Genomic DNA, 27,765 nt, shown 5'->3' with positions numbered 1-27,765 from the left:
TACAACAAAATATATGACCATTACCTTCATTTGTCTTCATTATTCTTAAACTTTATATTAGGTGTTTTGCTGTGCAATTGATTGCGTAATTATGTTACTTAATTCCTTAACTCCAGGATTGTGTCCTAATCTTAATTAATCAAACCTTAAAACCGACAAGAAGAGCCAATTAATTAATAAATAAATAAAATAATTGGCTTATATATCGATGAGGTTGCCAGTTCATTGCACATTATGATGTATAGTAAAAATATATATATATATATATAACTAAGTGATGATATAATAAGAAAACTTGATTCGTGAGAAGTGGTACCCCAGAGGGAATATTGGTAAAGGAAGAAACTAAAGAGGCTGTCATTGTTGAGGGAAAATAGTAAGAGACCAATGGTTATCATCATGTCAACAAAGTTAAGGCATGTTAGTTTCCCTAAATAGTAACCTTCGTTATCGACAAAGAACCATAACTAAGCTGTTTGGGTTTTCTTACACGGCATGTGGCTGATGAGCTGTTTCTTAATGCATGTATAAGCCGAATAAAAGACTGACTAGGGTTGTACCTGATTTGCTGATTTGGGTTGACATCAGCCCTGCATCAGATCAGTTACTGAAAAATCAACCTGGCCTTTGGGTTATGGCTCGTCGATGGAATGCATCAACTTGGAAAATCAATGTATTAGTCTGAATGAGTCATGGTGACAATGATTAATTCAGTCTGGCGTTGAGATTCCCAGTTATTTTAATTCCTACTTTACCCACAAATTGCTAGCTTTAATCTTAACCCAAGGTGGGCTGGATTTGATGAGTTCATTTCCATTGTGCTTCTTGTTGGCTAACAATGTAATTCTCCATATATACTTTAGAATTATATACATGCATGGGTTCCACTAATATTCTCCCTAATTATCTGGGTGATAAAGTTGAGAGGTAAAATAAACTCTTCATGAAAATGATAATATAAAGTATTCGTCCTCTTAACAAAACAATAATATTGTTTGACCACGCAAAAGATGAAAAACATATCATTACTTATGATCTCATTATAAATTATCAATTGGATTTTTTATGTTTCGTCATATATATTTATATATATTTGAAACAAAAACCGACACTAGTTGTCACCTTTAGATAGAAATAACATTTTAATTAATTAATCATTGGATTGGAGAATATAAATACCATGTCTTCCATCAATAAAAACTTTCCAAAAGGATAATAATCTAATAATTTAATTAATTAAACGTAAGCAAGTTTTTTTAATGGTTTAATCCCTAAAAACTCTCTTATATTTATTTATTCAATTAAATTTCTCACTTTTAATAATAGTCAAATGGGTTCTTGAATTTTTATTTTAAATCAAACGAGTCCTTAACCTTTATGAAAAATTAATTGCTATCAAACCCGACTCAATGTCAAGTAGTGTTTTCTGTCCATATGATATATGACATGATTGAACTTGAATCTAAAATCACTGATTTTGATTGTTGATTAAAGTTAAAATCATTAATAAAAAAATCAATTTTAGATTTTTTCTTTCTCCCATTTCTTTAATCAATTTCTTTCTTTTTCCTATGTTCGTTTATCATGTTATAAAATATAACTTGAAAGAACAAATATGAGAAAAAATATTTAAAAGGAGTAAGAATATGTGTTTACAAATGAAGTGAAGGATCTATTTATAGGTTAATAACCTTTTATCTAGATAAAATTTACAAGATAAAGATAATGCTTAAGAGATTTGATTTGGATAGATTAAATTCTAATCTTAATCTAATCTAATCTACATCCAAATCTAGCTATACATAATCAAATATAAAAATTTACATCATATATCTGGCTTGCTAGGCTATTTGGCTTGATTTGAACTCTTAGACCATGACATAATAGACGTTCACACATACATTCATAATACTCTTTCTTAAATGTTAATTGTGTTAAGAACATGCTTCATTATAATCTTACTAAAAAAAAAAATCCAAGTGAAAGAAAAAAAATATATAATTTTTTTCAAGGATGTACTTTTGAAATACTGTTTCATTGAAAACCTTACTAAGAAAAACCTAGTTGGAAAAACCGGAAAAAAGTAAAGTGCATATTTTACTCTCCTAATGACTGCATTATTTAAGGCCTTTAAAATAACATATTCTAATATTTTGTATTAACGTTTCAAATGTTGCAGTAGGAATGGCTTTGGTGAATAAATCTGTTAGATTGTCACTTGACTGAATTTGTTAATATTACTCTTTTCTTAGGGATCATGAGTGAAGAAGAATTTTGACAAAATATGTTTTGTTATATCACCTTTAATGTATCTTTATTTTAATTGTACTATATAAGTGGTATTATCCTCACATAACGTTGTTGGATATATATAATCAAATATAAGAGTTCACATTAAATTACACTCATGTGTTTAGCTTATTAGGTTGTTAGGCTGGGTTTGAATTCTTAGACCATGACATAACGGACATCATATATATATTCATAACAAATTAGAATAATTTTTTGATTAATTTTTTTTTTAAATTAAAAAATAAAAATTATTATTTTTAAATTTTGATATTTTTAGATTTGAAAAAAAAGGAAATTTTCGAAAACTTATTGGGATTAATTGAAAAGGAGAGGAATAAAAAATGATTTGTTTTTTATTTCAGCTTTAATCATGTTCAACAATTAATTATTATGAGTTTTGATCTTGCCACGTGATCATATCATGCTAGTTAGGTGATATGTTATGTAAGTAGAAAAACATAATTGGTATAAAGTTTAATGACAATAACATTTTTGTTAGATCAGAAACCTTGTTTGATTTAAAATAAAAGTTAAAGAATTCATTTGAATATATATAAAGTGAAGGACTTAGTTGAATAAACATGTATTGCATAAAGATTTTTTTTAGAACTTATACCTTTGCTATTGTAAGATGAAAGAGTAATATGTCACAGTCCGTGGAGTCGTGACACATCTAACTTGATAATGGGCTCAGACCAATAGCACCCATAGGTGCCGCACATCCTAGGGCCATAAATCAATCTAAGGACATTATCAATTGGGTGCCTCTTTTAAACAACAAATGAGCTAAAGATACGTCGTGCTGCCCAATCTCGTCAAACTAAGCGCCACATGCAAAAAAGTTGTAAACATTTTACTCACATATTAGGACACGCAACAACAGCTCGATTGCACAAGGAGTTTGAGTCTTAGAAGACCACTCAGATAGGAATAGTTAAATCAATCTAGGACTTTAGGCTAAATGAGTTTTATTAGGCGTAGAACTCTTATTTTATTTATATTTCTTTTATAGTTATTAATTTTACTTATACTATAAGAAAAATTAGAGTTTTCTGAAGACTAGGATAAGTTATATTACAAACAGCACCCTTAGGATTAGTTGAAAGATAATGAGTTAAATTGTCCAAGTAGCCAATTATTCAAGCATTCAAGCCATTTACGTAGGGTCTGAGGTATTTGTTTTTCTTTTAAAAATAATATAATTATTTTTTCCCAAAAGGTGTCCTTCTTCAAGTTTAATTATTTTTACTTTTGTATTATTGTGCAAATATTTAAGGATAGGCTTGCTAAGTCTTTCATACCTAAGTCGAAGCACGGTACGAATCTTGACTAAAGTTTTAAACTTGTGATAATTGGTATCAGAGTTAAGTTAAGTAAGGTTCACTTAACTTTCAAACAAAAGTTGGTATTAGACCTAGAAAAAGATGCAAGGTGAGAGTTAGGATAAATCAATCTCAAATTTTGAGAAAGTTTATATTAGAAATAGGAAAATTTGGAAACCTTAAGTTTCAAAAAAGTAGGTTTTGGAGTAAGGTTCAACAACTGTGAGGATTAAGGAAAAGTATAAATTTATTCCAAATCTAAGTCGTAAAATTTAAGAAAAAAAGTAAGAGAATGAAAAGGAAATCGACATTAATTGATGACTAAACTACATCTTGCTTAAACGTCTTGATTTAAAATAGTGTGAGCATTACAAACATTAAAATTACGCACACATGTGCCCTAAAGATTTATGAGTTTAAGGACAACTTGTGTGCACAAGATGATTTCATGTCTCGCTTGGAAATGATTTTTAAGAAGAAGTGCTTGTGGACCTTGAACACATCGAGGGTAGTACCTAAAAGCTGGAGTCCAATAGTAATGAGCTTCACAAGGAATGGTCGTGGATTTGCTAGTTCGCCATGATGTAGACTAGATGAATTATGGTAGCAATGCAACAACAACAATGGCAATTGGTAAAGGTTGTTAAAGGTTTCGCATAAACGGTGATGTATTTAGTTGACAAATACTAGGAAGGCACACATTGTGACTTCTAGACTAGGTGATTTGACCAACAGAACTTTGGCATTGGATCGACGACCCAGACATCAAGTTCAAACCGTTTGTGTCTTATGTGTGTCGCAAATAGAGACATCATGCACATGGGAGTCGTGCACTTGGACTCCACATAGCTGTTTCAAAGAGGATTCATAGATCAACTGTGAGCCAGATATCCACATGATCGAACACCTCCTAACTTGGAAGTGTTCTTGAGACTGCCAATAAGGGCTTACTTCAATTGAACCCATGAGTATCGTGGGAACCCTATTAAAGACTTGTGGTAGCAAGAGACCACGAGGCAACATGAGCATTACCTATATCAAGTGGAGGAGAATGTCATGATACGTGGAACCATGACACGTCAAATTCGATAGTGGGATCGGACTAACAACACTCTTAGGTGCCACATACCTCCTAGGGTCGTAAATCGACCTAGGGACACTATTGATTAAGGGTCTGTCTTCAACAACCATTAGGTCAAAGACACGCTGCACCACCTAATCTCTACAGACTACAGACCACAAGTAAGAAAGTCGAACGCACTAGACCTACACATTAGAACGTGTAGTAGTAGCTTGGTTGCACAAGGAGTCCGTCGAGTTCCAAAAGATCGCTTGGATAGGAATAGTTAAATCAATCTTGGACTTGAGGCTAGACGAGTTTTATTCGGCGTAGAACTTCTATTTTATTTATATTTCTTTTATAGTTATTAATTTTACTTGTACTACAAGAAGAATTAAAGTTTCCTTAAGATTATGATAGTCTATTAAAATAGCACCTTTAGAATTAGTTGAAAGGCAATAGAGTCAAATTACTCAAGTACTCAATTATTCAAGTATTCAAGCTATTTGCTTAGGATCTTAAGTATTTGTTTTTGTTTTTTTCTTAAAAATGATATAATTATTTTTTCTCAAAAAATTTCTTTCTTCAAGTTCAATTACATTCACTTCCACATTATTTTGTAAATATTTAGACATAGGTTTACTTAGTCTTTCCAAATCCGTGACAAGTAAATATGGTGGATTTACATATAAGAAAAATAATAATACCCCAAAGCCTAAAGAGACAGAAATCACATGAGCTGAATTTCTTTCTCATATAAACACCAGGGAGAAATGTGTAACTTAACATGATCTTTTCCCTCTATAAATCGTTAACGTGTGTATTAACAAGAAAGCTGAAAACCGACCACCTTCACTTCATTTCCTTAATCCCTTCGGAGCGTGCTTCTCACTCTCTCTGTCTCCCCGACCATGGGACTGGAAGGCGTGGAACCTTCGGTGTTCGTGTCTGATTTTCTTGAGAAGTGCGGTGGCTACGCCGTGGTGGATGGTGGCTTCGCCACCGAGCTTGAACGCCATGGCCAAGACCTCAATGATCCTCTATGGAGTGCCAAGTGTCTTATCAGTTCTCCGCACCTTGTTAGAAGGGTACATACTACTTTCTTTTCTCACCTTGTGTGAGTTTGACATATAGGGGAATTCACCTTTTCATTTTTGAAGTTATGAGCCATCAGTTTCTTCTTTCGTATATATACATAGAACGCATAATAAAGAGGTAAAAGAGCCAAAGAGGGAGAAATTTTAAGCGTTTTAGGACGTGTATGGATAGATTTTAAGTGTTAATGAACTCCATCTTTGGGAAATCAGCTTCAGCTAAAACCTGACTTTTGCTTATTGGTTTATTTGCTACTTCATTTATTTCTATTATTTATGGGTTACTATCCATTTATAAAATTAAAAAACAGTTTTCCGTTTCTATTTACTCTAGAATATATATATATATATATATATATATATACACACAATATATTGAAAAAAGTTATCATCTGACAGCAACGTGTCGAAAGCTATCCTTCCTAGCTAAGAGGTTTTCTTATGTTCTTATGACATTTGTCTATTCTTACTTTCATGCGATCAGAATCTGCCATTTTGCATTTCCTTATTCTCTAATACAATAAATTACTTTAGCATTTATTCCATATATCATTGTTTCCATGTAGGATAGCTATAAGCCTCAAGTTTTTTAAAAGGCTTGGTGAGCATTCAGAACTGCATGAACGTTTTTGCTGGTAATTTGGGTTATGAAATGATCAACCCTTCATTAGTAAACCCTTTCTTTGTCTTTCTCTCCATCTTCCTGAATGCAGAAGATGCATGCAGATAATAGGTCGAATAGATTAGATCAGAAAATGTCAGATGGAACAGAACATGTTGAAATATTCTGACAGAAAGGTAGCAAAGATTAATATAGTATTTGACAGGCTAAAAAAATTAGTGTACTTATTGGAAAAAATTGGGGAAATTAAAGGAGTATTAAATTTCACATGGTTGCTTGTTCCATCCAACAAGGATGAAGGATGGAATGGAAGACAACCTTTTTCTTTTTTCATTTCTTTCTAACAACAATAATCAAGGAATGCATTGCTGAAGTCGTGGCCACATGGCATAATATGCTTGGAGTTGCAATTGAAAAAGTGAGACACACTGGTTGAAAGTATTTGAATCAAAGATTATAATATACTTGTTCCTTCCAAATTCTTTTTGATTAAGATAAGGGTTCTCTCTTTGACGATGCCTTTCCCCCTGCTAAAATTAGTTCCACATGTGCTACTGTTCCTAACTTTTTCATTCTCTTCTTCGTTTCAATATAACCCTGCAATGAAGTGAGAGATAACAAATAGTATAAATGATTAATTTCAATTCAATTTGTATAAGAAATTGGAGATTTAAGGGAATAAAGAAGGTTACCTCTGAGGAATGGAAAATTGAAAAAGGGGGAAGTCCCCAAGCAGTAAAATACTGTCAATAATTGCTATTCTTCTTCCAAGTTTATTACGGAATTCAGGGTTATCAAGTAATAACCATCTGATATTTTACTTGAGAGAAACAGATGTTGATTTATCTCCCTTCTGTTTGCTTATAGACATGCTTGATGAAACATATTGCAGGTTCACCTAGATTACCTTGATGCCGGCGCAAATGTGATTATAACGGCATCTTATCAGGCCACTATTCAGGGTTTTGAAGCCAAAGGCCTGTCCACAAAAGAAGCTGAAACATTGATTAGTAGAAGTGTTGAAATTGCTTGTGAGGCTCGGCAAATTTATCATGACAAATGCACCAAAGATTCTTGGGACTTCCTTGACAATGGGAACATTACGAGACGTCCAGTTTTGGTTGCTGCTTCTGTGGGCAGCTATGGGGCTTATTTGGCTGATGGATCTGAGTATGCGTATGTAGCTTTTTTTTATCATTTTATTCAATTTGTGGTCTTCATAAAGTGATCTTTAACATTTCTAACAGTGTTTGAAATTTTAGCTTTTTGGCGTCATCTCTTCGATCTCATTTTCCTGTGTTCCTATACAGTGGCAACTATGGGGATTCAGTGACACTGGAAACATTGAAGGATTTTCACAGGAGAAGACTTCAGATTCTGGCTACATCGGGTGCTGATCTAATTGCATTTGAAACAATTCCAAACAAGCTAGAAGCGCAGGTTTTTGCAAATTATTGGCTTTGTGTGGACATTTTCACTAGCTGTTCAAAAGCAGAGCTACTAATTGCGCATGCAAAGCGTGACCCTTTCCATTTTCTTTTAACACCCAATTCTGGCTGATTTACAAAACTTGATCCTATCATATTTTAGAAACTATGAACCAATGGTTTTATAGCAAAATAACTTATCCTAGTACTTTCTCTCAGCTGGGATTTTCCTTACTGATTTTGCTTGAATCAAGTGCAGGCATATGCTGAGCTTCTTGAGGAGGAAGGTATAGACATTCCAGCTTGGTTTTCCTTCACCTCCAAGGATGGAATCAATCTGGTTAGTGGTGATTCTATTTGCGATTGTGCCTCCATTGCGGGTTCGTGCAAGCAAGTTGCTGCTGTAGGAGTCAATTGTACCCCTCCTAGATTTATACATGGAGCAATTCTCTCTATCAGGAAGGTAATGATCATTTGGTGTTTGCAACTTCTTTTTAGCTAGATTTTGCTAAAATTTCCCTTCTCTCTTAAACAACAAAGTCCCGAAGTGAAAATCTCAGAGTAGTAAACTTTCTTCTGCTTCTGTACTAAGACTGTTGTGCTGCCAATGATGTTGCAATTTCAGGTGACAAATAAACCAGTGGTCATATATCCCAACAGCGGTGAGACTTATGATGCTGAACGCAAGATATGGGTGGTGAGTGTCTGCCTGCATTTTTTTTCTATGGTTTCTGTTAGTGATCAAGAAACTGAATTGCTGCTTTCTTTTGCAGAAATCAACTGGGGTAGCAGATGAGGACTTTGTATCATATGTAGGCAAATGGCGAGACGCTGGTGCATTTCTCTTTGGTGGTTGCTGCAGGACTACTCCAAACACCATCAGAGCCATATGCAGGATTCTCTTTGATAAATCTTCACTCCCCTTATCCAAGGCTGATATGTAGATAATAATCAGATGTTAATCTGAAATTTTGCTATCTTGGGCACTGATCTTATGAATCCCAATTGAGCAGAAATCTCCTGATGAAGTCAATGTAATGATCATCTCTATGTGTCAAAAAAATAAAGAAGGTTTCTTTACCTTCTCTTGTTAACGACAGCCTACAAACTTTCCATCTCTCAGCTGGCTATCTGTCTTGCTTCCCTATACACAGTGCAAATGAAAATTTTGGAGAACTTGTTCGTGCAGAGTTCTTGAGGGTTTCATAGTTGACAAAATCCTAGGATACCCCATACATGTAGTAAGATTTGATTGGATAGTAGCAGTTTAGTACTCAACAATTTGTAATGAATTAAAACCCATTATATATATATATATATATATATAGACACACACACACACACCATGACAAGCGAACAAAAATTAATATCAATGCCTGTATAAGGCCAAAGAATAGAAAAAAATATCTACTCGAGTTGGCCGTCGCTGCAACTGCGGCACCCAAAGCTCACCCCAAACAATGGCAGGAACCTGTCTTTCTCCTCTAATAACCTCTCCAACCTTCAAAACTCTCATAAACCAAACCCAACCCAAAACCAAAACAAAGGACTCCTCTTCAACTGGTTCGGTCAACAGTTGCAATTACCTGACAGAACTCAAAAAACTACACTGTCAAATCACAAAACAAGGCCTAATTCACCACCCGTCTACTATAACCAACCTTATTTCTACATGTACTGAAATGGGCACTTTTGATAGCTTGATTTATGCTAGAAAAATTTTAAATCAATTTAGACAAGATAATCAAAATGATGGTACTTTATTTATGTACAATTCTTTGATTAGAGGCTATTCCTCTATTGATCTTGGTAACGAAGCCATCTGGGTTTATCTTGAAATGCTCGAACTTGGCATTTCGCCTGATAAATATACTTTTCCGTTCATATTAAGCGCTTGCACGAAGATTTCAGCGCGTGCTGAGGGTTTACAGGTTCATGGATCGGTTGTAAAAATGGGTTTTCAAGGAGATATGTTCGTATTAAATTCTTTGATACATTTCTATTCTGAGTGTGGGGAAATTGTGCTGGGACGCAAGGTCTTTGATGAAATGGCTGAGAGAAATGTTGTATCTTGGACTAGTTTGATTTGTGGTTATGCAAGGTGGGGTTTTGCTAAGGAAGCTGTTGATTTGTTTTTTGAGATGGTAGAGGAAGGTGTTAGGCCGAACTCAGTTACGATGGTTTGTGTAATTTCTGCGTGTGCAAAGTTGAAGGATCTTGATACGGCTGAGAGAGTATGTGGACATATTGGTGAGTTGGGAGTGAAGGTCAATACTTTAATGGTGAATGCCCTTGTTGATATGTATATGAAATGTGGTGCTTTTGATACTGCAAAGCGGCTTTTTGATGAATGTGGAGAGAAAAACTTGGTTGTTTGCAATACAATTATGTCTAATCATGTGCGCGAGGGGATGGCAAGAGAAGCACTTGTTATTTTGGATCAAATGTTGGGAGAGAGGCTGGTGCCTGATAGGGTTACTATATTATCTGCAATCTCAGCGTCTGCGCAGTTGGGCAGTATTTTGTGCGGAAAATGCTGTCATGGTTATGTTTTAAGGAATGGACTTGAAGGTTGGGATAGTATTTCAAATGCTATAATTGACATGTACATGAAGTGTGGCAAACAAAAAATGGCATGTGCAGTTTTTGATGGCATGGCAAACAAGACGGTGGTGTCATGGAATTCATTAATTGCAGGTTATATTAGAAATGGTGATATTGGTTTAGCTTGGGAAGTTTTCAACAATATGCCGGAGAGTGATTTGGTGTCTTGGAACACTATAATTAGCGCTTTGGTACAAGAGAGCATGTTCAAAGAAGCCATTGAACTTTTCCGAATGATGCAGAGTGAGGGGATAAAAGCAGATAGGGTGACTATGGTGAGTATTGCATCTGCCTGTGGATATTTAGGAGCACTTGATCTTGCTAAGTGGATCCATGCTTATATTAGAAAGAATAAGGTTCCCTGTGACATTCGGCTAAGTACAGCTTTAGTTGATATGTTTGCAAGGTGTGGTGATCCTTTGAGTGCAATGGAAATATTCAATAAAATGGAGAAAAGAGATGTGTCAGCTTGGACTGCTGCCATTGGAGCAATGGCCATGGAGGGAAACGGTAATCAAGCTATTGAGCTTTTCAACGACATGCTCAGGGAAGGAGTCAAACCTGATGGAGTAGTATTTGTGGGATTGCTAACAGCATGCAGCCACGGAGGATTAGTTGAACAAGGCCAGGATCTTTTCAGGTCAATGAAGTCAGTCCATGGAATCTCTCCCCAAATTGTGCACTATGGGTGTATGGTTGATCTGATTGGCCGTGCTGGATTGTTGGAACAAGCTCTAGATCTCATAAAAGGCATGCCTATGGAGCCTAATGATGTAATTTGGGGGTCTCTTTTAGCTGCATGCAGGATTCACAGAAATGTTGATATGGCAGCATATGCAGCTGAAAGGATCAAAGAATTGGCTTCTGAGAGAACCGGTATACAGGTGCTTCTATCAAACATATATGCCTCTGCTGGGAAGTGGACTGATGTTGCGAAGGTGAGGCTGCACTTGAAGGAGAAGGGGACAAGGAAAGTGCCTGGATCAAGCTCAATAGAGATAAATGGAGAAATTCATGAGTTCACTTCTGGTGATGAATCACATCCAGAAATGATCCACATAGCACCAATGCTGGACGAAATGAACTGTAGAATAAGGGATGCTGGCCATGCTCCTGATCTAACGAATGTTCTACTAAATGTTGATGAACAGGAGAAAGAATATTTACTTAGTAGACATAGTGAAAAACTAGCAATGGCGTTTGGGCTAATCAGTACCAATCAGGGAATGCCAATTCGGGTCGTTAAGAATCTTCGAATCTGTTCTGACTGCCATTCATTTGCCAAATTGGCGTCAAAAATATATGACAGAGAGATTATTGTCCGAGATAATAACCGATTTCACTTTTTCCAAAGAGGGATCTGTTCTTGTAATGATTATTGGTAATACCGTAGCAGAACTTGTATTACTTAGTCTCGTGTATTTGCACATGCAAAGAAAATTCTATTGTTATATAAATACACCAGTTTAGTTGCAATTCTGAAATGAACTTCATACTTACCCTTCAGTCAGATGCAGAAAATATTAACAGGCCTGAACAACCAGAGCACATGTTTTACCAAAAAACTTATGCAATGTGGCTGTTAACTACAGAATACCATGGTAAAAGAGATGGGTGCACAAAAACTTTTCATCCTGGATTGATATCATGTACTCTGAAACTACATTAACAAAGTAACAACATTTTTTACTGAATGAAATGGAGGAAAGATACTTATATTTTCAACCTCTGCTACTTTGTGTTGAATGTTAAATGGTTTACCCCAGAATCAGGTCCATGGTATGCAAAAACTCATGAACCCTTCAACATGCACTTGACAATTTTGGAAAAATGGAATCGATGAAAGCATGGTGCATTGGATCCAACTGCCACAGTTTGGCTATGTGATGATGAGATGATGTGCACCGATGGAGTTCCTCTACGAGCCAGACAGTGGCTTCTGCTTTGCAAGGATGAATGACGATATCCAGGGGGCTATGCTCATCCTCACTGCCGATTCTCAAATGATCCCACTGTTTTAGGAGAATGTTGGTGAGGTAATGCAAAGGTTGCCCGTATAATTGTTTGATGGATCTGCCTAATCCCATCCATGTGGTAAACGGAATAATAGAGCCACGCTGTGTTGGGATGGGTAATTGCTTCATATAGTCCTGATACATTTCTGCCCTTCTGTTCAACAAACCTGATTTCATGCAACAAGGATTTTTATAAGAACAAGAAGTATTGGGATGGGTAATTGCTTCGTATATTCCTGATACATTTCTGCCCTTCTGATCAATAAACTTGATTTCATGCAGTAAGGATTTTTATAAGAACAAGAAGTATCCCTAAAGAGAGCATTCCCATAGAGTTCTGACAACTATCAGAAACAAGAACACAGACAGAACACTGGGCTTCTATGAAGAATTGAAGCCGAAATTGCCTATAGCTTTCCATATCAGAAAGGTAATAATCAACTAGTCAATCAAACAAAACTGCTCTCAGGTAATAACATGGAAAATGAAAGAACATACACAAAGAATTATTTAGAGGCTCAATCAAATGGAAGAAAACTTGAAACCCATTAACAAGATTACCTTCAGAGGATAACTCTTTAGGAGGTTGATCGACTGCGGCATTTGTGGTTCGATCATTGACCTGAATCTCAGAATCTGAAGAAGAAGAAGAAGAAGATGATGATGAAGAAGATTCATCTGACAAAATTACATCAACCTGAGCACCCCATGGCAATGCCCTCTTCATGCTGCTTATAATGCCAGCCTTCCTGAAGTAAGAAAAAAGCAAAGAGATGACCCCACATAATCAAATTCCAAACTAAACCCATGTAAGAAGACACCCGAAGTGAAAGAAACGGAACAACTGAATAGAACGTTAAAATTCCAATTCAGGTTTCCAAACAAAAAAAGCAAAATATTCTTACCAGAAATTTCTCTTATTACAGAGTGATAGCAAGAAAGGGAAAGGGCAAACTAAGTCTTTGCACAAACCCTAATCAAATTTTTCCCTCTTGGGATGATGACCTGTTTGGTTACTGTGAAAGCGAACACATGGAAAGAAGAAATTAATAATACAACTGCTAGTAATATTATTATACTATTATTCGAGAATACCAGTATATATCTATATATATAGAGTAAAAATAAGGAGAATTAGTTTTCCAATTTTAGGTTGGTTAAAAAATTTTAAACTCTATATTCTAAATTTCTATTTCTTTTTTTTTTTTAAATTAACGAGTACCATTACCAAATTCCCAAACAAAACCTAGGCACCCTAGCAAAGTCGCCAATCGACTCACTTTCGTGCCCATTTACATTTCTCCTTTCTCTGTCAACTTCCATGATCATTCCCGAAAGATGCTCTTAAAAAACCAAATCTTGAACCTCATTTCCCGTTCCCATCCTCAGAGAAACCTCAATGCCAATCTTCTAAATCACTACATCTTTGCTCTCTTCGCCACAACCAACAGCAAGCAATCAGCTTCCCGTGACTCATCCCCCACATCCGAGTCTCCCGACATCCCAAGTTGGGTCACTAACCAAAACCCAGAGACCCAAACCTCGGAGGATGACGATTTTGTCATCCCTTCACTTGCCAGTTGGATTGAAAACCACCCCAAAGTTAAGCACTGTCCAACCAGAAAACCTGAAACCCAAGTGGACAAACTCACTAAGATCCTTAAACATCCCTACCCATCGCATGAAAAAGTTGTAGAAGCCTTAAACGCGTCCAGTTTAAGTGTTTCCAACGTTTCAGTTGACCAACTATTGAAGCGGTTTTATCATAGTTGGATTTCAGCTTATGGGGTTTTCATCTGGGCAAAAAAACAATCAGGTTATAGGCATACTCCTGAGTTGTATGATTCCATGGTTGATATATTGGGGAAGGCTAAAAAGTTTGATTTAGTGTTGGATTTAGTTAACGAAATGAATCAGTTAAAAGGTTATATTCGTTTGGATACAATGGTTAAGGTTATTAGGAGATTAGCTAAGTCTGGTCGGTTTAGTGAGGCTATTGAGGCTTTCAGAAGGTTAGAGGAATATGGGATTGGAAAAGATGTTGTGGCTTTGAACGGATTGTTGGATGCATTGGTTAAAGGGGATGGTGTAGAACATGCATATGAAGTTTTTGTTGAGTTAAAGGAATGTATGCCTTTGAATTCTAGTAGTTTTAATATTTTGATACATGGATTTTGTAAGGCTAGGAGGTTAGATGATGCTAGGAAGATTTTCAATGAGATGGAGGAATACGGGTGTCAGCCTTGTGTTGTTTCATATACTAGTTTTATTGAGGCTTATTGTCATGAAAAGGATTTTCACAATGTGGATGCTGTTTTGGATGAAATGAAAGAGAAAGGGTGTAGGCCAAATGTAGTGACTTATACTATTATTATGCACGCTAGAGGGAAGGCAGGGATTATTGGTAAAGCATTGGAGGTTTATGAGAAGATGAAGAATGATGGTTGTTTACCAGATTCTTCATTTTATAGTTCGTTGATTTTCATTCTAAGCAAGTCAGGTAGGCTTAAGGACGCAGATGAAATCTTTGAGGACATGAAAAAGCAAGGTGTTAAGCCAAATGTATTGACATATAATACAATGATTACTTCAGCTTGTGGGCATTCACTTGAAGAGAAAGCATTGAAGTTGCTTCAGAGGATGGAAGAGGATTCATGCAAGCCAGATATTTCAACTTATGGGCCTTTACTTAAAATGTGCTGCAGGAAGAAGAGGATGAAGGTGCTCAACTTTCTGTTAAGCCACATGTTAAACAACGATGTCAGTATTGATCTTGCAACCTATAGTCTATTGGTTCAACGGCTTTGTAATAGTGGGAAGCTGGAGCAAGCTTGTGCATTCTTTGAAGAAATGGTGCTGAAGGGGATGATTCCCAAGGATTCCATACGTAAGACACTGGTACAGAAACTTGAGAAGGAGAATATGGCTAAAGCAAAAGAACAGATTCAGGAATTGATGTCAAAGGTGAAAGAGCCAGAAAAAACAGACTTTCACAGAGAATGATTGTTAAGATTCAGAATAGACTCACCAGATTGGACTTTGTTGATATTTCTGCGTTTTGATCATGTAAGTATTTGTCATATGTATTGTTCATCAGTCTTTGCTAGTATTAACACCAATCCATGCCAGTGTTAATCTTGATTAAGCCAGTGTGAAATCGTACCAGGTGATGGAAGCTGTTAATCTTTTGGAGCAGTTTTTTTAGACCAATTTTTCTGCCCCTGAAAGCTGCTGTTGTACTGTTTTATAAGTTGTCCTTTTCAATCAGCCAAGCAGTATATCTCTTCCAGACACACATACATTACCCGCCGGGTTACTTGAATGCTTAGCATTTCTTCACAAACTTGCTTAAATTTGGTGTCATCTGATTCCAGGCAGATACTAGTCTTTTTTGCCTCTTGATACATGGAGGTGGCACCAATATGGATTTGCTATTCTTAAGTTATCCTTAATGTTCTTTGAGGTAGAAAACCACAAATTCTCGTAGTTGTAGGCCTTGGCATTCGGCATTGCAGAGGACGATCCAAAGTTGAACTTCCAGGTGACGAACCGAACGGGGTGCAAAAGTTTTGTTTATTAGAACTTGTTGGGCAAGAAGTGTGGCATTATATTCTGTATTTTCATCAGAAATCTGGCTGCACATATGCTTGGCAAAGCATTTTTTACATGTTAAGGCGTTTTAAAGTATGTGTAGTCATGATATCAACATACATCCTTCCCCAAAAGCTGAGACAACTCGATAGTTAAAATTTGAGATTCCATCTTAAAAATCTTGAGTTCAAATTCGAGATGGAAGGAATAGGCTTATAGCCAAAGATTATATGTCTCAAATAAAAGCTCGATGCAACATCAGGTTTAATCACAAACATAACAAGAAAAACTTTCATTTACATCAATTCCAAACTAAGACATAGAAACAAATGTACAATTTAATGAATAACTACAGAATAGTAGTTTAAATTTTAATCACAAAGGTAATGTCTTTTCTTGTTTGCAATTAAAGAGTTTAACCTTGCACTTGAAGTTAACCTTCTAGATGTTGGCTTCTGCCAACCAAGTCTTTCAAGGAATTCCTCAATTAACCTACAAAGTCAACAATGCTAGTAAGGTAACAATGTAAAACAAACCAAAAAACAAGAATGGCAATTGTTACTCACAAACTACAGATGGCCTTCTGTGAAGAAGCCAGCTCACGGTCAGGGAATGAATCCTCCAACCGAAAACTCAACCAAACATAGAGTTCCAGGACCTTCAGATGTAGCAAAAAACAAAGAATTTCAAATTAATTGAATGGTTGAAAATGGGGAAAATTTACAATTAAAGTTCCCATCAAAAAATTTTTATGGTAGAACTGGGAAGCAAAGCACATAGTTAATAACAAAATAGATAGTAGAGATCTATCATCCAAGTGCCACAAGCTTCAGTTATACCAATTATCAAGAAATTTTTGGGCCAAAGACATTTCATTTAATACCTAAAACCGTCACACAATATCGTGTTTTAAACCAATGGCCAACTAAACTCTTCACTGCTTATCTTCACACACATGACACTCAGGAAAAGAAAATTTCCTACCTTGTGAATTGATTCGAGCTCCTTGAGTGCAGAATGTGTTTTGGGCACCTGAAGTGTACCAGGTGTAAATATTTCTCGAAGGTGAACAAGGCCTTTTTTTGCATAATTTTCGGCAAACTGATCCATCAAAGTACAATATAGATGACCATTAATTTCCACATTAAAAATAATCAAGAGACGACACAATTTTTTACCTGCGTTAGACCCTGGGATGATATTTCATCATTCATGTCAACTGGACTGCACAGAAAAAGTACTACACATAAGAAAATGACCAAGTTCTTCAAATCTGCTACATACTATGCCCAGCCAGTCAATTCCAACGAGTTAAAAGAAAATCTAAGCAAACTAAAACTAACAGATTCTAACCAAATTTCTGGTTCTTTGTGGAGAAAGATCAAAGATGTTACCTGATGCAGAAAAGATACTTATCTTGCAACCCAAGAGGCAGTTCATCGATAACAGCGGCAACTTTCTGATGTCAATGAAGAGTCTTTAGCACTCAATAAGGTTAAATACACATGAATCATCAATTCATAACTTAAAAAGGTTAAATACCCATAAGGGGAGATATTGTTATCTGAAAACAAATTTCCCTCTGTAAGGAGTTTCTAATCATTACTCTCCCAGTAATTTAGAAGTGAACATGACTGAAGAAACTTACCAACTGTTCTTCACAGTTTGCAATGAAGTAGTTCTCAGATAATTTTGCATTCTCTATAAAATGCTCCTGCAAAAATAAAATAAATAATGGGGACAGTGAGGTTCAAGTATTATTTAACCCCCAATGGGTTCAGATACTCTCTGTCACTGAAAAAAGAGGACTAGGAAAAAAAAAAGGAAGAAAAAGATGATCATAAGGTAACATACCAATATCTGGTAGAGACCTCTTTTAGGTTGTAAACGTGAATACATAAAAATGAGATCGAAGGATGGAAACAGTCCAGCTTGCTGCATTATAGAAATGACTCAGACTCAAGCAACATCAATACTGAACCACATGTGAAAATATATAAAGACTGCTTATTGAGATCCATTGAAAATGTTACAAGCCTAATCAGTGCAGAATTTCGTAGGAAACTTCAACGATAATACAATCACCTCTAGAATAGGAGAGGGGGATTTCAACGATGAATGGAGCAAAGGTAGATCATCTGCATCTAAACAGGTCACTTCACCCATAGGAAATTTTGATCCATACCTTCCAGCTCTCCCTACAATAATATAAAAGTCATCTAATGAAAATTTATCAACTTTCCTGTGCCTCATGAAATAAGAAAATCAGCAACTGAAAAACTTATATGAATTGCTTAAATATGGTTAACATACAAATATTCAAATAGAACATAGTCATATCATAGAATGGTTATTTGTGCAGCTTGGGTTGGCTCAAGTATGCAATAATAAAACAAGGAGGGTGAACGGGAATATGACATTCCAACTTTCAACAATCCAGAATTTCCTCATGATAAGATTAGCGTTATTATCTACCTTTTGCCAGGTGAAAGTATTTACTAAGATATAATCCAGCACCATTTAACCTTTATGCCTCCAGATACATAGCCCAAGGGACTTAGCTCATCATCAAGATATCGATTCTCAGTCCTAGCCAAAGGCAAACCCCAGATGCACCATAATTGGACAAAATCTGAGACCCTCCCTTTATGAAAGTTAAAAAAAGTAATTTTACCATAACAATTTTACCACTCATATCAAAAAATATTCCAAACTTCAGCCACAAAATTAACAGGGTACCTGCAATTTGCTTGATCTCAGGTACTGTAAGATCCCGCATTTCAAAACCATCAAATTTTTTCAATGTTGAAAAAATCACTCTTGAAATGTTCAGATTAAGACCCATCCCAATTGCATCACTGGCCACAAGCACGTCAAACTCACTGCTTGTATCATTAAACATTGTTGCCTGCAATCCAAAAGAACATATTAACAATAAACAAAAATAAATAAAAAAACGCACAAGAGTGAGAAATGAAACCATCATCATCCCCACATGCTCACACAAACTTACTTGCACAAACTTGATCAATAAAGAAGGAAAGACGTAATACCTGTCTTGTCCGAGTCTCTGGAGGCAACGAACCATAAACCACAGAGCAAAGATGTTTTCCTCTGCTTTCAATTCTTTTCTATGAAAGAAAGGGAAAATAAGAAAGCATTTTCAGAAAGGAAGTGGACAGACAAAAGAGCGGGGTATGAAAGCAAATTTTGAAATTCTATACGCAAGCCTCAATACAGAGGAAAAAAGAGAAGGAAGTTGAAATGTATTTCTCTTTCTCCCAGAAAGACAAAGAAGAAGCAAATTAGTAAGACAGAAGAAAAACTAGTGTTTTGACATATTGAAACCTACAAGTAAAAAGATAGTTTTCCGTTTTCCATTTTCAAGGTTTAACTAACTGAAACTACAGCATAATCAAACAAAGAAACAGAGGGAGCATACATATAGTGCCACAAACATAAAGAAGTACTACTGACCTTCAATTTGTATATTTCCTTGCGTGAAAAAGTTACAATGCAGTCACCTGTTCGTATGTTAGAAAAAGATCCAAGAGGAACTTCCAAGGGAACTAGTGGTGAAAGTCTCTCATAAGATTGGACCTAGGATATTAAAAACACAAGATGGTGTATGATACCAACAAATAAAAACAGATACATCAAAAGTGGGCCACATGCATGGAAGCAACAACAACATTTTTTTTTTTCTTGCTATTCAACAATGCTAGGCACTAAGCCCAGTTCACAAGAAAGCAATTTTTATGCCTATTCAACAGTGCATCTAGATAGATAACAAAAAAAGGTGGACATCATCTAAGTTGTGCAGCAGAAGAATAATCAACTTCCATTTATTTTATCCAGCATATAGAGGTAGTTCTTTATATCTGTAAAACTGAGACAGCACAATAAGAAAACCTTTTGAATATGACTTTGCCTCTGATTAAAAAGATTTAAAGGTTATATATATATGCATTACACAAGTTATAAGCAGTAGTGTAGCAATGCGACAAGAAAGCAGTTCCCCTGCCAACAACAAACTAACAAGATTAAGTGTAAACCCACAAGCCTGAGGTTTCAATCTCCCAAAAGAATTGGGATTGCAGCAGACATATCATTCGTCATTCTTTTCCCCTCTGACACTCGGGGGTTATGAACTGATAACTGAAATACCTTAGCTCTTAGCAAAAATTATCTCCATCAGAAAACAAGATGTTCTAACATATATATTGATGTTTACAAGTGGAAAAAGAAGAAAATTGACCAGACATTTCCCCAAAATTGCATTACCTGGACATCATCACCAGTCACTTTCAGTAATTCCTGAATAAGAGGAACAGCAGCAGGATCCCCACAAAGATGAAGTTCATCAGCAGCAATTCCCAACAGGGCACGAGTAAATGAAAAACCCCTAGTCTTACAGCCCAACATCTGCAGAGAAAGAGAAATTTTAGCAGGAATTAAAGTGACCTGCGATTCATAGAAAATGCTGATAGTGTTTTTAGACAGTAGCATAAGAATCATTTAAGTTGTGCTATTTAGTTTATGTTTAATAATTGTGCATGTACCACTCACAAATTAATCAAGAGAAAAATTCCTTGTGAGCTTGGTAAAACATGGTGGATGAATGTTAAATTAAACGATACACTTACCTGTATTTCATCAATAATAGCACAATGGTAATCGGTAGTTACATCAGCCATCTCAACAGTTACAGCCTTGTGCTTCGCACCATCCACTTCCTCCTTCTCTTGCCCTGTTATTAGATCACAGGGAACTTTTGCCTTGTTCAACCGTTTTGACACTTCCCATGCCAACAATCTTAAAGGACCACAATATATACCTGAAGAGGGAAAGGACCAATGCAAAACATTTAGTCAGTTTATTAACACTAGTTCAATCCCCTCCAACCATTAATGAACAAATTTAATTGAATGTTGCTAGAATTAGCATTGGACAAATACCAGAAGGACTTGATTCGAGTCGCTTCAGAGCATGGTATGTTTTACCACTGTTTGTAGGACCTACATGCAAGAAAACCTTGCGATTCTTTTTTCGAGCATTAGGATACCATGTATGGGGACAGCTGAGATGAACAAAAAATACACTTACAAGAATGATACAAAGAAATTATGTGAGGAAAATAAAATTTTGTGAGAGGGGAGCTGGGGCAAGAGAGGTAGAAAATCCTTAAGCAAAACTCATTTTTCAGATATTCTCCCATTTAGTAGAAATATTAAACAAGGAATTTTATCTTACGGTAAGGAAGATGGACCTAAAGCCACTCAGTTTCACCGAACAGAAACTAATATCTTTTAGATACATAAGCCAAATTATTAGCATTTGCAGCTAAAATAGAGAGCTAACTTGTCAAGAAAAATTCAAGACATTCAGATTTGTAAACTCTATTGTCTTTCAAGATTTTGTATTCCTATAACAAAATTAGAGCCATTAAATCTGAAAATGGCTACAACATGAAATCTGCATTCATAAAACCATTGCCCCAGTATATAAGATATCTATAACAAAGAAGACAGGAAACAACACAACATTGAAAACTCCATGCAACAAAAAAAGAATGAAATGGAATTGAACAAGCCTTAAATAGATTTTTACCAACATAATTAGCAATACAGAAAAGGGTTGCCTATCCAACTCAAACATAACTATTAATAGTGTAAGTCACATATATTTTACGTGAGATCAGTAAAGTCAAACTTTGCAGCACTCTTTCCACTGCTGTACTTCCTTATCATAACACCTATGCTAGCAAATGTCTCAAACTTCGATTCCAGTCGTAGTCGAAACGAATCCCCATTATCTGCTAAAACATTTAGCTTTAAAATATAAGTCAAAAACTGAACCAGCAATATAGCCTAATTGAAATGACAAAACCAATGTCCACAAATCTCTCTACGTTCAACTTTTTCTCCATTAGCTACAAATACCCAATTGCCAAAAACACTTCAACAGTTGAACTAAAGCATAAAATTGGAAAAATGGCATACCAATATTCTATCTCTCTTATCAAATTTCACATATGCTCAAATGGAGCATCCTCGAAGCTAAAAATTTTTGATGTCAAACAAGGAGAACCAAAAAGTGGGAAAATTTTCCTTTTCCAAAGAAATAACAAAACTTTATATCCAATATAAAAGGGCTTGAACGTCAAACCTTGAAGAATCCGAGAAACACCCAAAGCTGAAACTCTTCGTTGGCGAAGAAGTAGAGACGCCATGTTTTTTTTTTTCCTTCTTTTGTCTTAATATTAAGAAATGATGTTTGTACTTTCAAAAGGAAGATCAGAAGACAAAGAAAATAGACATTATTGCACAAATACGAAGACTAAGGAAAACATGCGGTGGAATAGAAGAATCGCAGATTTTTTTGCTAGGAGACTTGTTTCTCCTGAGTTCGCGCTTTACGCCAACTCCAGGTTCAGACTACATGGCTTGGCTTTGAAAATGAAAAACAATAGAAAATGAAAAACAATCATTAACAGAAAGTGGGCTATTAAAAAATGTCCAAAGTTTGAATCAGCCCAAAACAACATGGGCTCATAGTATTCTCACGCAACTCGTCAGACCAACACATTTGAGGCTAGAAATCTTTCACTGATTAGGTTGCTGGTCTTGTCTTATTTCCAAGATTGTTCAGGTTCGAAGAATTCTAAAGGCTCTTAGTAATGTCCTCTGCATAACACTCATGATCTTAATGAGCCACTAGGTCATTTACATGAAATTGCAAATTAATAAGCATTTGGCTCAACAGAATTGTTATATTATTTAATATTTTCATTTTTAAAAAATATGTAATCACGTCTTATGATAAAATATGATTATTCTAAGAGTCCGAAAATTGAAACTAGACTCTTTAAATAAAGATGTGTTACATACACTGTAAGCCAGATTGCTTCTAAGATAAAGAAAATAGTTGGATTGCTGAAGCATGAGAAGCAACTGCTTTTTCTCAAACTCATGGACAACAAAGTGGATTGATGCATCAAAGCAACTTTCAAACCTTGAATAAATATAAGCACCTCTAGCTTGATGTGTAAATCTCAAATTTTGTTTGTGTATTTATAAATTCAGACTTCCCAAATTGTGGAAAAACATTAAAAGGTTCCATTGGAAATGAACAAGCTAGGAGTGGATTGCATTGTAAGTCTGTAAGATAGACATCAGAAGAACAACTAAGGCCTCAATAACTACCACCAGGGCCATTAGATTTTGTTGTTGGGTGCAGCGCTTGCAGCTTCACAAAATCTGGTTGCTGTAGGGAGATGAGGAAAGAGATGGCACAATTTTGGAAACCTGCATATTCCAATCAAGAAATAAATGCTAACTAGAGAGTTTCATGGAGAGACAAGACTTTGAAATGGACAGGAACCTCATGATTTGACAGGCAATTTGGGAGGTGATATAATGCTTGGAGGTTTGAAAATTAGTGACCACCACATAGTTGCCAACATGAGTGAGTGGTGAGTGTCTCTTCTGACCCATTTCTTCATCCTTTGTGAACTTAGAGTCATCTCATCACATCTACATCCTTGTTTATTTGTGTCATTAATACATATTGAATTTTTCTATTGGTTTCCCTTTCTTTGATCCCACAAAAACAAATCTAAGTATGTATAAATATTTCAAAATATAAATAAATAAAAAAATTAAAATGCTTCTACACAACATTGGTTTACAACAAAAGGGGTATAACTCTTATTGACTAACTATTTCAGTGGTTAATAATTAAAATCAATTGGTCTACATAAGAATCAGATTTTTGTTTACTGTTCCACACCTCGGAATCAATTTACATTACTTAAATTCTTCTGCTTTAGATTTAATTTTGTGGGTCCTCCATGCAAACATTCCCTGAGTCTAGTTCTTGAGCCCAATTGCCATGGGCAGTGGTTGCTAAACGGAGGAGCACTAATAAAATATTCCAAGTGGTCCATAAACAAGAGAACTCATGTTAGAAGCCTATGACTCTTGAGTAATTTCTGTGAATTATATTAGTTTAGAACAGTTACATGATTCAATACTAGTAGCATGAAAATCACTGTTTTTTGAAAAAGGATTAAACAATAATCATTTCCTGTAAAAACAGTGGCAAAACAGGGGGAAAGAAAAAATAAAAACCTTGAAAACAGAAACAAAAATGAATATAACATCACTTGGTCCAACATGTTTTTCTACTAATTATTACAAACTTTTCACCACCGAGGGAAACAAATCCAAGATCTCTCAAAAGTGGGCTCATTAATTGTCACTACTTTGAACTTATGCATGCAATGGGCACAGTCTCAGTCACATGTCTGCTTAATGCTTGAGATATCAGCACTCAACTCATGCACCAAGCACCAAACTATTGATTTCAACCCTTTTCTCATCTTGTTATCATTCATATATTTTTGGGTGGTGGGGGTTGGACCGGATGGCTAGTACATATACAGCACTCAATGCACCTTTTGGTTCATGAATTTCCCTTGAAATCATTTAATGTGCACAGATTGTTAAATCTTCAAGAAGATTATGTTGAGCCATCCAAAATTTCGCGATCCGAATACAATCCTACAAGATACGCTAAGAAAAAATGGAATCCCTAAATTCAAATTTCGCATTGTAATCCATTAGAATCCAAGGAAATGAGCATGATTAGACAGATATCAGAGGGAGGGTACGACACAAACATGTAGTAGAATACAGGGTAGACCGTAGACATGGGAGATACTGAAGAGGGCGTGACAGATGGTAAAGAAAGCGACATGTGAAAGAAAAAGGGCTTTCGCAAACAAGGATTTGAAAATCAAAGTGCGAAGCGAAACCATACCTCAAAAACGGATAAAAACCTTGGTAAAGAAAAAGCAAAGGGGAATTGGGGGTCGATTCCAAGCCGAAAAAGCAGAGGAGAACAGCTGCTGCTGGCTGCCCTCCTTTGACTGCCTCGTAAATCTTACTAATAATTTGTTGAGACTTTAAGATTCACCAAGGAGGACCTTGTCCTGGAGATGCGAAAAAGATAAAGCAAACCAAATCTTCATGGCCATTCTTTATTGTTTTTTTGACCCTTTATGTCTTATTTTACATGCAAGGTTTACTGCTCCATGGAATATTAATTTCTAGTATTCGAGTTACGCAATCTTACAGCTAATCAGGCCTTTTGATGCTTTAATAATGTTAATGTTTTCAACTACCATCATTTCATTTCATGTATAATTGTCAATAAGGGTTTAATCAACTAAAAAAAAAGAATAGATGAAAATTATATGAATTATTTACGTAATTGTAACTTGCCAACAAATTATGAGCTTTTTATTGACATAAATTTTAAAAATAATTTTTTAAAAAATAATTAAAAATTTAAACAAAAAGTGGATGATTGAATTTTTAGGTATAAAATTAGAAACTTCATAATGTAAAATAAGTTAAGAAAGTAAACAGTAAGACATTAATTAATTTTGAGATATTCGTACTTGAATCTGATTATAAAATCTAATATACATGTTCTACTTAAATTTAGTTAATAATAACCTAATTAAACCTAAATCTATTTATTTAGTTAAAAAAGATGTAAATATTCGTTACAAAACTCGATTTGACCCAAATTCAATAACAAAAAATAAAATTTAATCTTTTTTATATATTTTATTAGTAAAATTTAAATTATATAAATTGAAAATAAGTTTTATATTTGAGAATAAATAATTTTATCAATTATAAAAAATACATGCTCTAAAAAAAATATAAACATTAAAAAATTTATTATCTTTAATTGATTTATACTGAAATTATTACTTGCATCATATCCAAACTCATTTATAAAGAATCATAATTGAGGGAGAGGGGATTCGAAATACTATTTTTTTTTTTATAATTGAAGGAGAGGGGATTTAAACCCTCTTCTTAAGACAAGAGATCATGCACCAACCAATGAACTAAATGCTCGAATGTTAAATACTTGTTTACATACTACTTATTACTATCCTTAAAATAAACATTATTTTCTAACTTATTAAATAAATTACATAATATATTCAAGATAATCTCCATCACCGACATACCTACACTCGAGCCTCTAATGAAGAAGATTAGTAGTTGGTCAATAGTGGAAGAAATTAATTAAGTACATGCAATATGATTACCTCAAGATGATTATCAGTTATTGATTAACAAAGAAAAAGAAAAGATGATTGTTACTTTATAATTAATATATCCTACTTTGAACAAATCGGGAAAAAAAACTGCCTAAATGTCAATGGCACAGTACTTTTTATTGACAAATTAAGTATGGAAAAAAAAAATCTATCATGTACAGAACCATGCATATGTCATAAAGACAGCTGAACTATTATTACATATATATTATTTCTATTTTTGTATCTATCTTCATATGTCTTGTATATTTTGTTGTGCCCAAAGTTTCCAATGGAGGAAAGGATTCTTAAGATTTGCAGTCCATCAATGATTTATATGGTTCAGGTGTTATTTGCATTTGATTTATAGTCAACTCACAATACTAAGATTCTCTTTCATGAGGTAGCATCTTTAACACTATTTTTCTTAGGCAAAAGATTTATTTGGGGAATCATGAATTGTTCAATAATGACTTTGTTGAATACATAAATTCTGTGTTTCCTTAGATACCCCATTGATGGAACTCATCTGAGAGGAGGGGCTCCCTTAGCCTGCAAAATGGATGGAGATCTCAAAATCCTTGATTGTAAATGTAGGGCAGGGCTTCTCCTGGTTCAACCATAGAGGTTTGCATGTCCTACTTTCACAACAAAATTGGACCCATTCTTCTTTTACATGAATCACACAAAGATTCATTTAGCTAAGCTCAAGTGATGAATCCCTTGTTTATTCTTCATTTTATTTTCCATAAAGAATTTCATGAATTTGATTTAAAAATTTCTATCTAATTTTGTAAAACAATTTTTTTTTATTTTTTCTGAATTTTAAACATTGAAATTAATACGTATACGGGTATCAAATATTATCCGGTTAAATGATTTTCTTTAACTGGTATATTCATTTGTACACAAACAAAGCTAATTAATGAAGAAAAGTGATACTAGTCAAATATTCCCTTTTGTCCTCCATACAATGAGGCAGGAAGAAAAAATGGGCATCCAACTTCCTCTTTCATCATGTTTTTCTTGAATCCAAAAGAAGCTGGTCTCTTAGATACCATCCTGGCATCTGGAAAGGAATAGATGGATCATCAAGCTCAAGTTGTCAATGTAAAAAAAAAAAAAAGGGAAAAGAAAAGAAAAAAGAATATTTCCAAAAGCAGGGTCACTTCCTTTGCCCTTTAGATATCCAAATACCAAAAACATGGCCCATTTTATTTTTTCCTTTGATACAAGTTTTCACTTTACAAGTCTCTTTGTATTATTCAATCTTTTACTTTTTCTCCTTATTGCTTCAAATGATTCCCAAAGAGACCCACAATAAAACAGGGAAAACACCAAAACATGTTCTAAATTTCATAGAAAAAGAAAAAAAAACAAAACACATCACATCCCATTTCATCTAGGCAATTGATTTTATGCTGATTAGATAACCTTTATTTGAAACAAATGGAAGTCCACTCATTATTCATGTTTAGAAACATTTTGTGAGGTAGAGGCATTCTATGTGGTTCATTGCCAGTTGAAGGTAAAATTCTATATATTTCTTTTTTCCTTTGACTATTTTTTTTTAAATTTGAGATAATTCGGTAGCCATGTGTTCATTTGGTTT

The 27,765-nt window shown here is 34.9% G+C and overlaps 5 protein-coding genes across 7 annotated transcripts; 3 read left to right on the top strand and 2 right to left on the bottom strand.

The window, feature by feature from the left end:
- The first annotated feature begins 5,490 nt into the window (after nt 1-5,490).
- Nucleotides 5,491-8,911, top strand: HMT3 (homocysteine S-methyltransferase 3). Its single transcript, XM_021435932.1, has 6 exons — nt 5,491-5,762; nt 7,283-7,566; nt 7,701-7,830; nt 8,077-8,280; nt 8,443-8,514; nt 8,591-8,911. The coding sequence occupies exons 1-6, from the start codon at nt 5,586-5,588 to the stop codon at nt 8,759-8,761; spliced, it is 1,038 nt and encodes a 345-aa protein (XP_021291607.1). The 5' UTR covers nt 5,491-5,585; the 3' UTR covers nt 8,762-8,911.
- A 141-nt stretch (nt 8,912-9,052) lies between these two features.
- Nucleotides 9,053-11,880, top strand: LOC110422140 (LOW protein: PPR containing-like protein). The gene has a single exon (XM_021435931.1). It carries the CDS (start codon nt 9,278-9,280, stop codon nt 11,804-11,806), a length of 2,529 nt encoding a protein of 842 aa, XP_021291606.1. The 5' UTR covers nt 9,053-9,277; the 3' UTR covers nt 11,807-11,880.
- Nucleotides 11,881-11,922: 42 nt separating this feature from the next.
- On the bottom strand, nt 11,923-13,489 carry RDM1 (RNA-DIRECTED DNA METHYLATION 1). The gene is made up of 3 exons (XM_021436120.1): nt 13,342-13,489; nt 12,998-13,185; nt 11,923-12,603 (listed from the first exon to the last, which is right to left on the bottom strand). Exons 2-3 carry the CDS (start codon nt 13,161-13,163, stop codon nt 12,224-12,226), a joined length of 546 nt encoding a protein of 181 aa, XP_021291795.1. The 5' UTR covers nt 13,164-13,185; nt 13,342-13,489; the 3' UTR covers nt 11,923-12,223.
- Nucleotides 13,490-13,629: 140 nt separating this feature from the next.
- Nucleotides 13,630-16,091, top strand: LOC110422272 (Pentatricopeptide repeat (PPR) superfamily protein). The gene is made up of 2 exons (XM_021436119.1): nt 13,630-15,502; nt 15,603-16,091. Exon 1 carries the CDS (start codon nt 13,775-13,777, stop codon nt 15,437-15,439), a length of 1,665 nt encoding a protein of 554 aa, XP_021291794.1. The 5' UTR covers nt 13,630-13,774; the 3' UTR covers nt 15,440-15,502; nt 15,603-16,091.
- A 171-nt stretch (nt 16,092-16,262) lies between these two features.
- On the bottom strand, nt 16,263-22,493 carry ATSUV3 (ATP-dependent RNA helicase). Of its 3 annotated transcripts, none has more exons than XM_021436046.1 (16): nt 22,196-22,493; nt 21,719-21,845; nt 20,986-21,107; nt 20,674-20,864; nt 20,312-20,452; nt 19,505-19,627; nt 19,081-19,158; nt 18,767-18,935; nt 18,113-18,225; nt 17,882-17,962; nt 17,676-17,741; nt 17,422-17,486; nt 17,206-17,251; nt 17,012-17,128; nt 16,594-16,685; nt 16,263-16,519 (listed from the first exon to the last, which is right to left on the bottom strand). In XM_021436046.1, the coding sequence occupies exons 1-16, from the start codon at nt 22,257-22,259 to the stop codon at nt 16,399-16,401; spliced, it is 1,716 nt and encodes a 571-aa protein (XP_021291721.1). In that variant the 5' UTR covers nt 22,260-22,493; the 3' UTR covers nt 16,263-16,398. The 3 variants fall into 3 exon arrangements, with proteins under 3 accessions (XP_021291721.1, XP_021291723.1, XP_021291722.1); XM_021436048.1 differs by having other exon boundaries at nt 21,719-21,858; nt 22,196-22,492; XM_021436047.1 differs by having other exon boundaries at nt 21,719-21,842; nt 22,196-22,492.
- Between the last annotated feature and the right edge of the window lie 5,272 nt (nt 22,494-27,765).

Source organism: Theobroma umbraticum, unplaced genomic scaffold, assembly GCF_002168275.2.
Source record: "Theobroma umbraticum cultivar Fairchild unplaced genomic scaffold, ASM216827v3 scaffold_130.0, whole genome shotgun sequence".
Lineage (NCBI taxonomy): Eukaryota > Viridiplantae > Streptophyta > Magnoliopsida > Malvales > Malvaceae > Theobroma > Theobroma umbraticum.
This window is presented reverse-complemented; position numbering and strand designations above follow the sequence as displayed.

What these genes read in the sequence shown, in the direction of transcription:
- LOC110422140 (XM_021435931.1), top strand. Translation starts at nt 9,278, where the DNA reads ATGGCAGGAACCTGTCTTTCTCCTCTAATAACCTCTCCAACCTTCAAA.
- LOC110422272 (XM_021436119.1), top strand. Translation starts at nt 13,775, where the DNA reads ATGCTCTTAAAAAACCAAATCTTGAACCTCATTTCCCGTTCCCATCCT.
- ATSUV3 (XM_021436046.1), bottom strand. Translation starts at nt 22,259, where the DNA reads ATGGCGTCTCTACTTCTTCGCCAACGAAGAGTTTCAGCTTTGGGTGTT. An exon ending in AAGTATCTTTTCTGCATCAG is followed by an intron (nt 17,252 to 17,421) that starts GTAACATCTTTG and finishes TTTTCTGTGCAG; the next exon opens with TCCAGTTGACATGAATGATG. An exon ending in CATCCCAGGGTCTAACGCAG is followed by an intron (nt 17,129 to 17,205) that starts GTAAAAAATTGT and finishes TTGATGGATCAG; the next exon opens with TTTGCCGAAAATTATGCAAA.
- RDM1 (XM_021436120.1), bottom strand. Translation starts at nt 13,163, where the DNA reads ATGAAGAGGGCATTGCCATGGGGTGCTCAGGTTGATGTAATTTTGTCA. An exon ending in TAAAGAGTTATCCTCTGAAG is followed by an intron (nt 12,604 to 12,997) that starts GTAATCTTGTTA and finishes GCATGAAATCAG; the next exon opens with GTTTGTTGAACAGAAGGGCA.
- HMT3 (XM_021435932.1), top strand. Translation starts at nt 5,586, where the DNA reads ATGGGACTGGAAGGCGTGGAACCTTCGGTGTTCGTGTCTGATTTTCTT. An exon ending in GCTGATGGATCTGAGTATGC is followed by an intron (nt 7,567 to 7,700) that starts GTATGTAGCTTT and finishes GTTCCTATACAG; the next exon opens with TGGCAACTATGGGGATTCAG. An exon ending in CTGAACGCAAGATATGGGTG is followed by an intron (nt 8,515 to 8,590) that starts GTGAGTGTCTGC and finishes TTTCTTTTGCAG; the next exon opens with AAATCAACTGGGGTAGCAGA.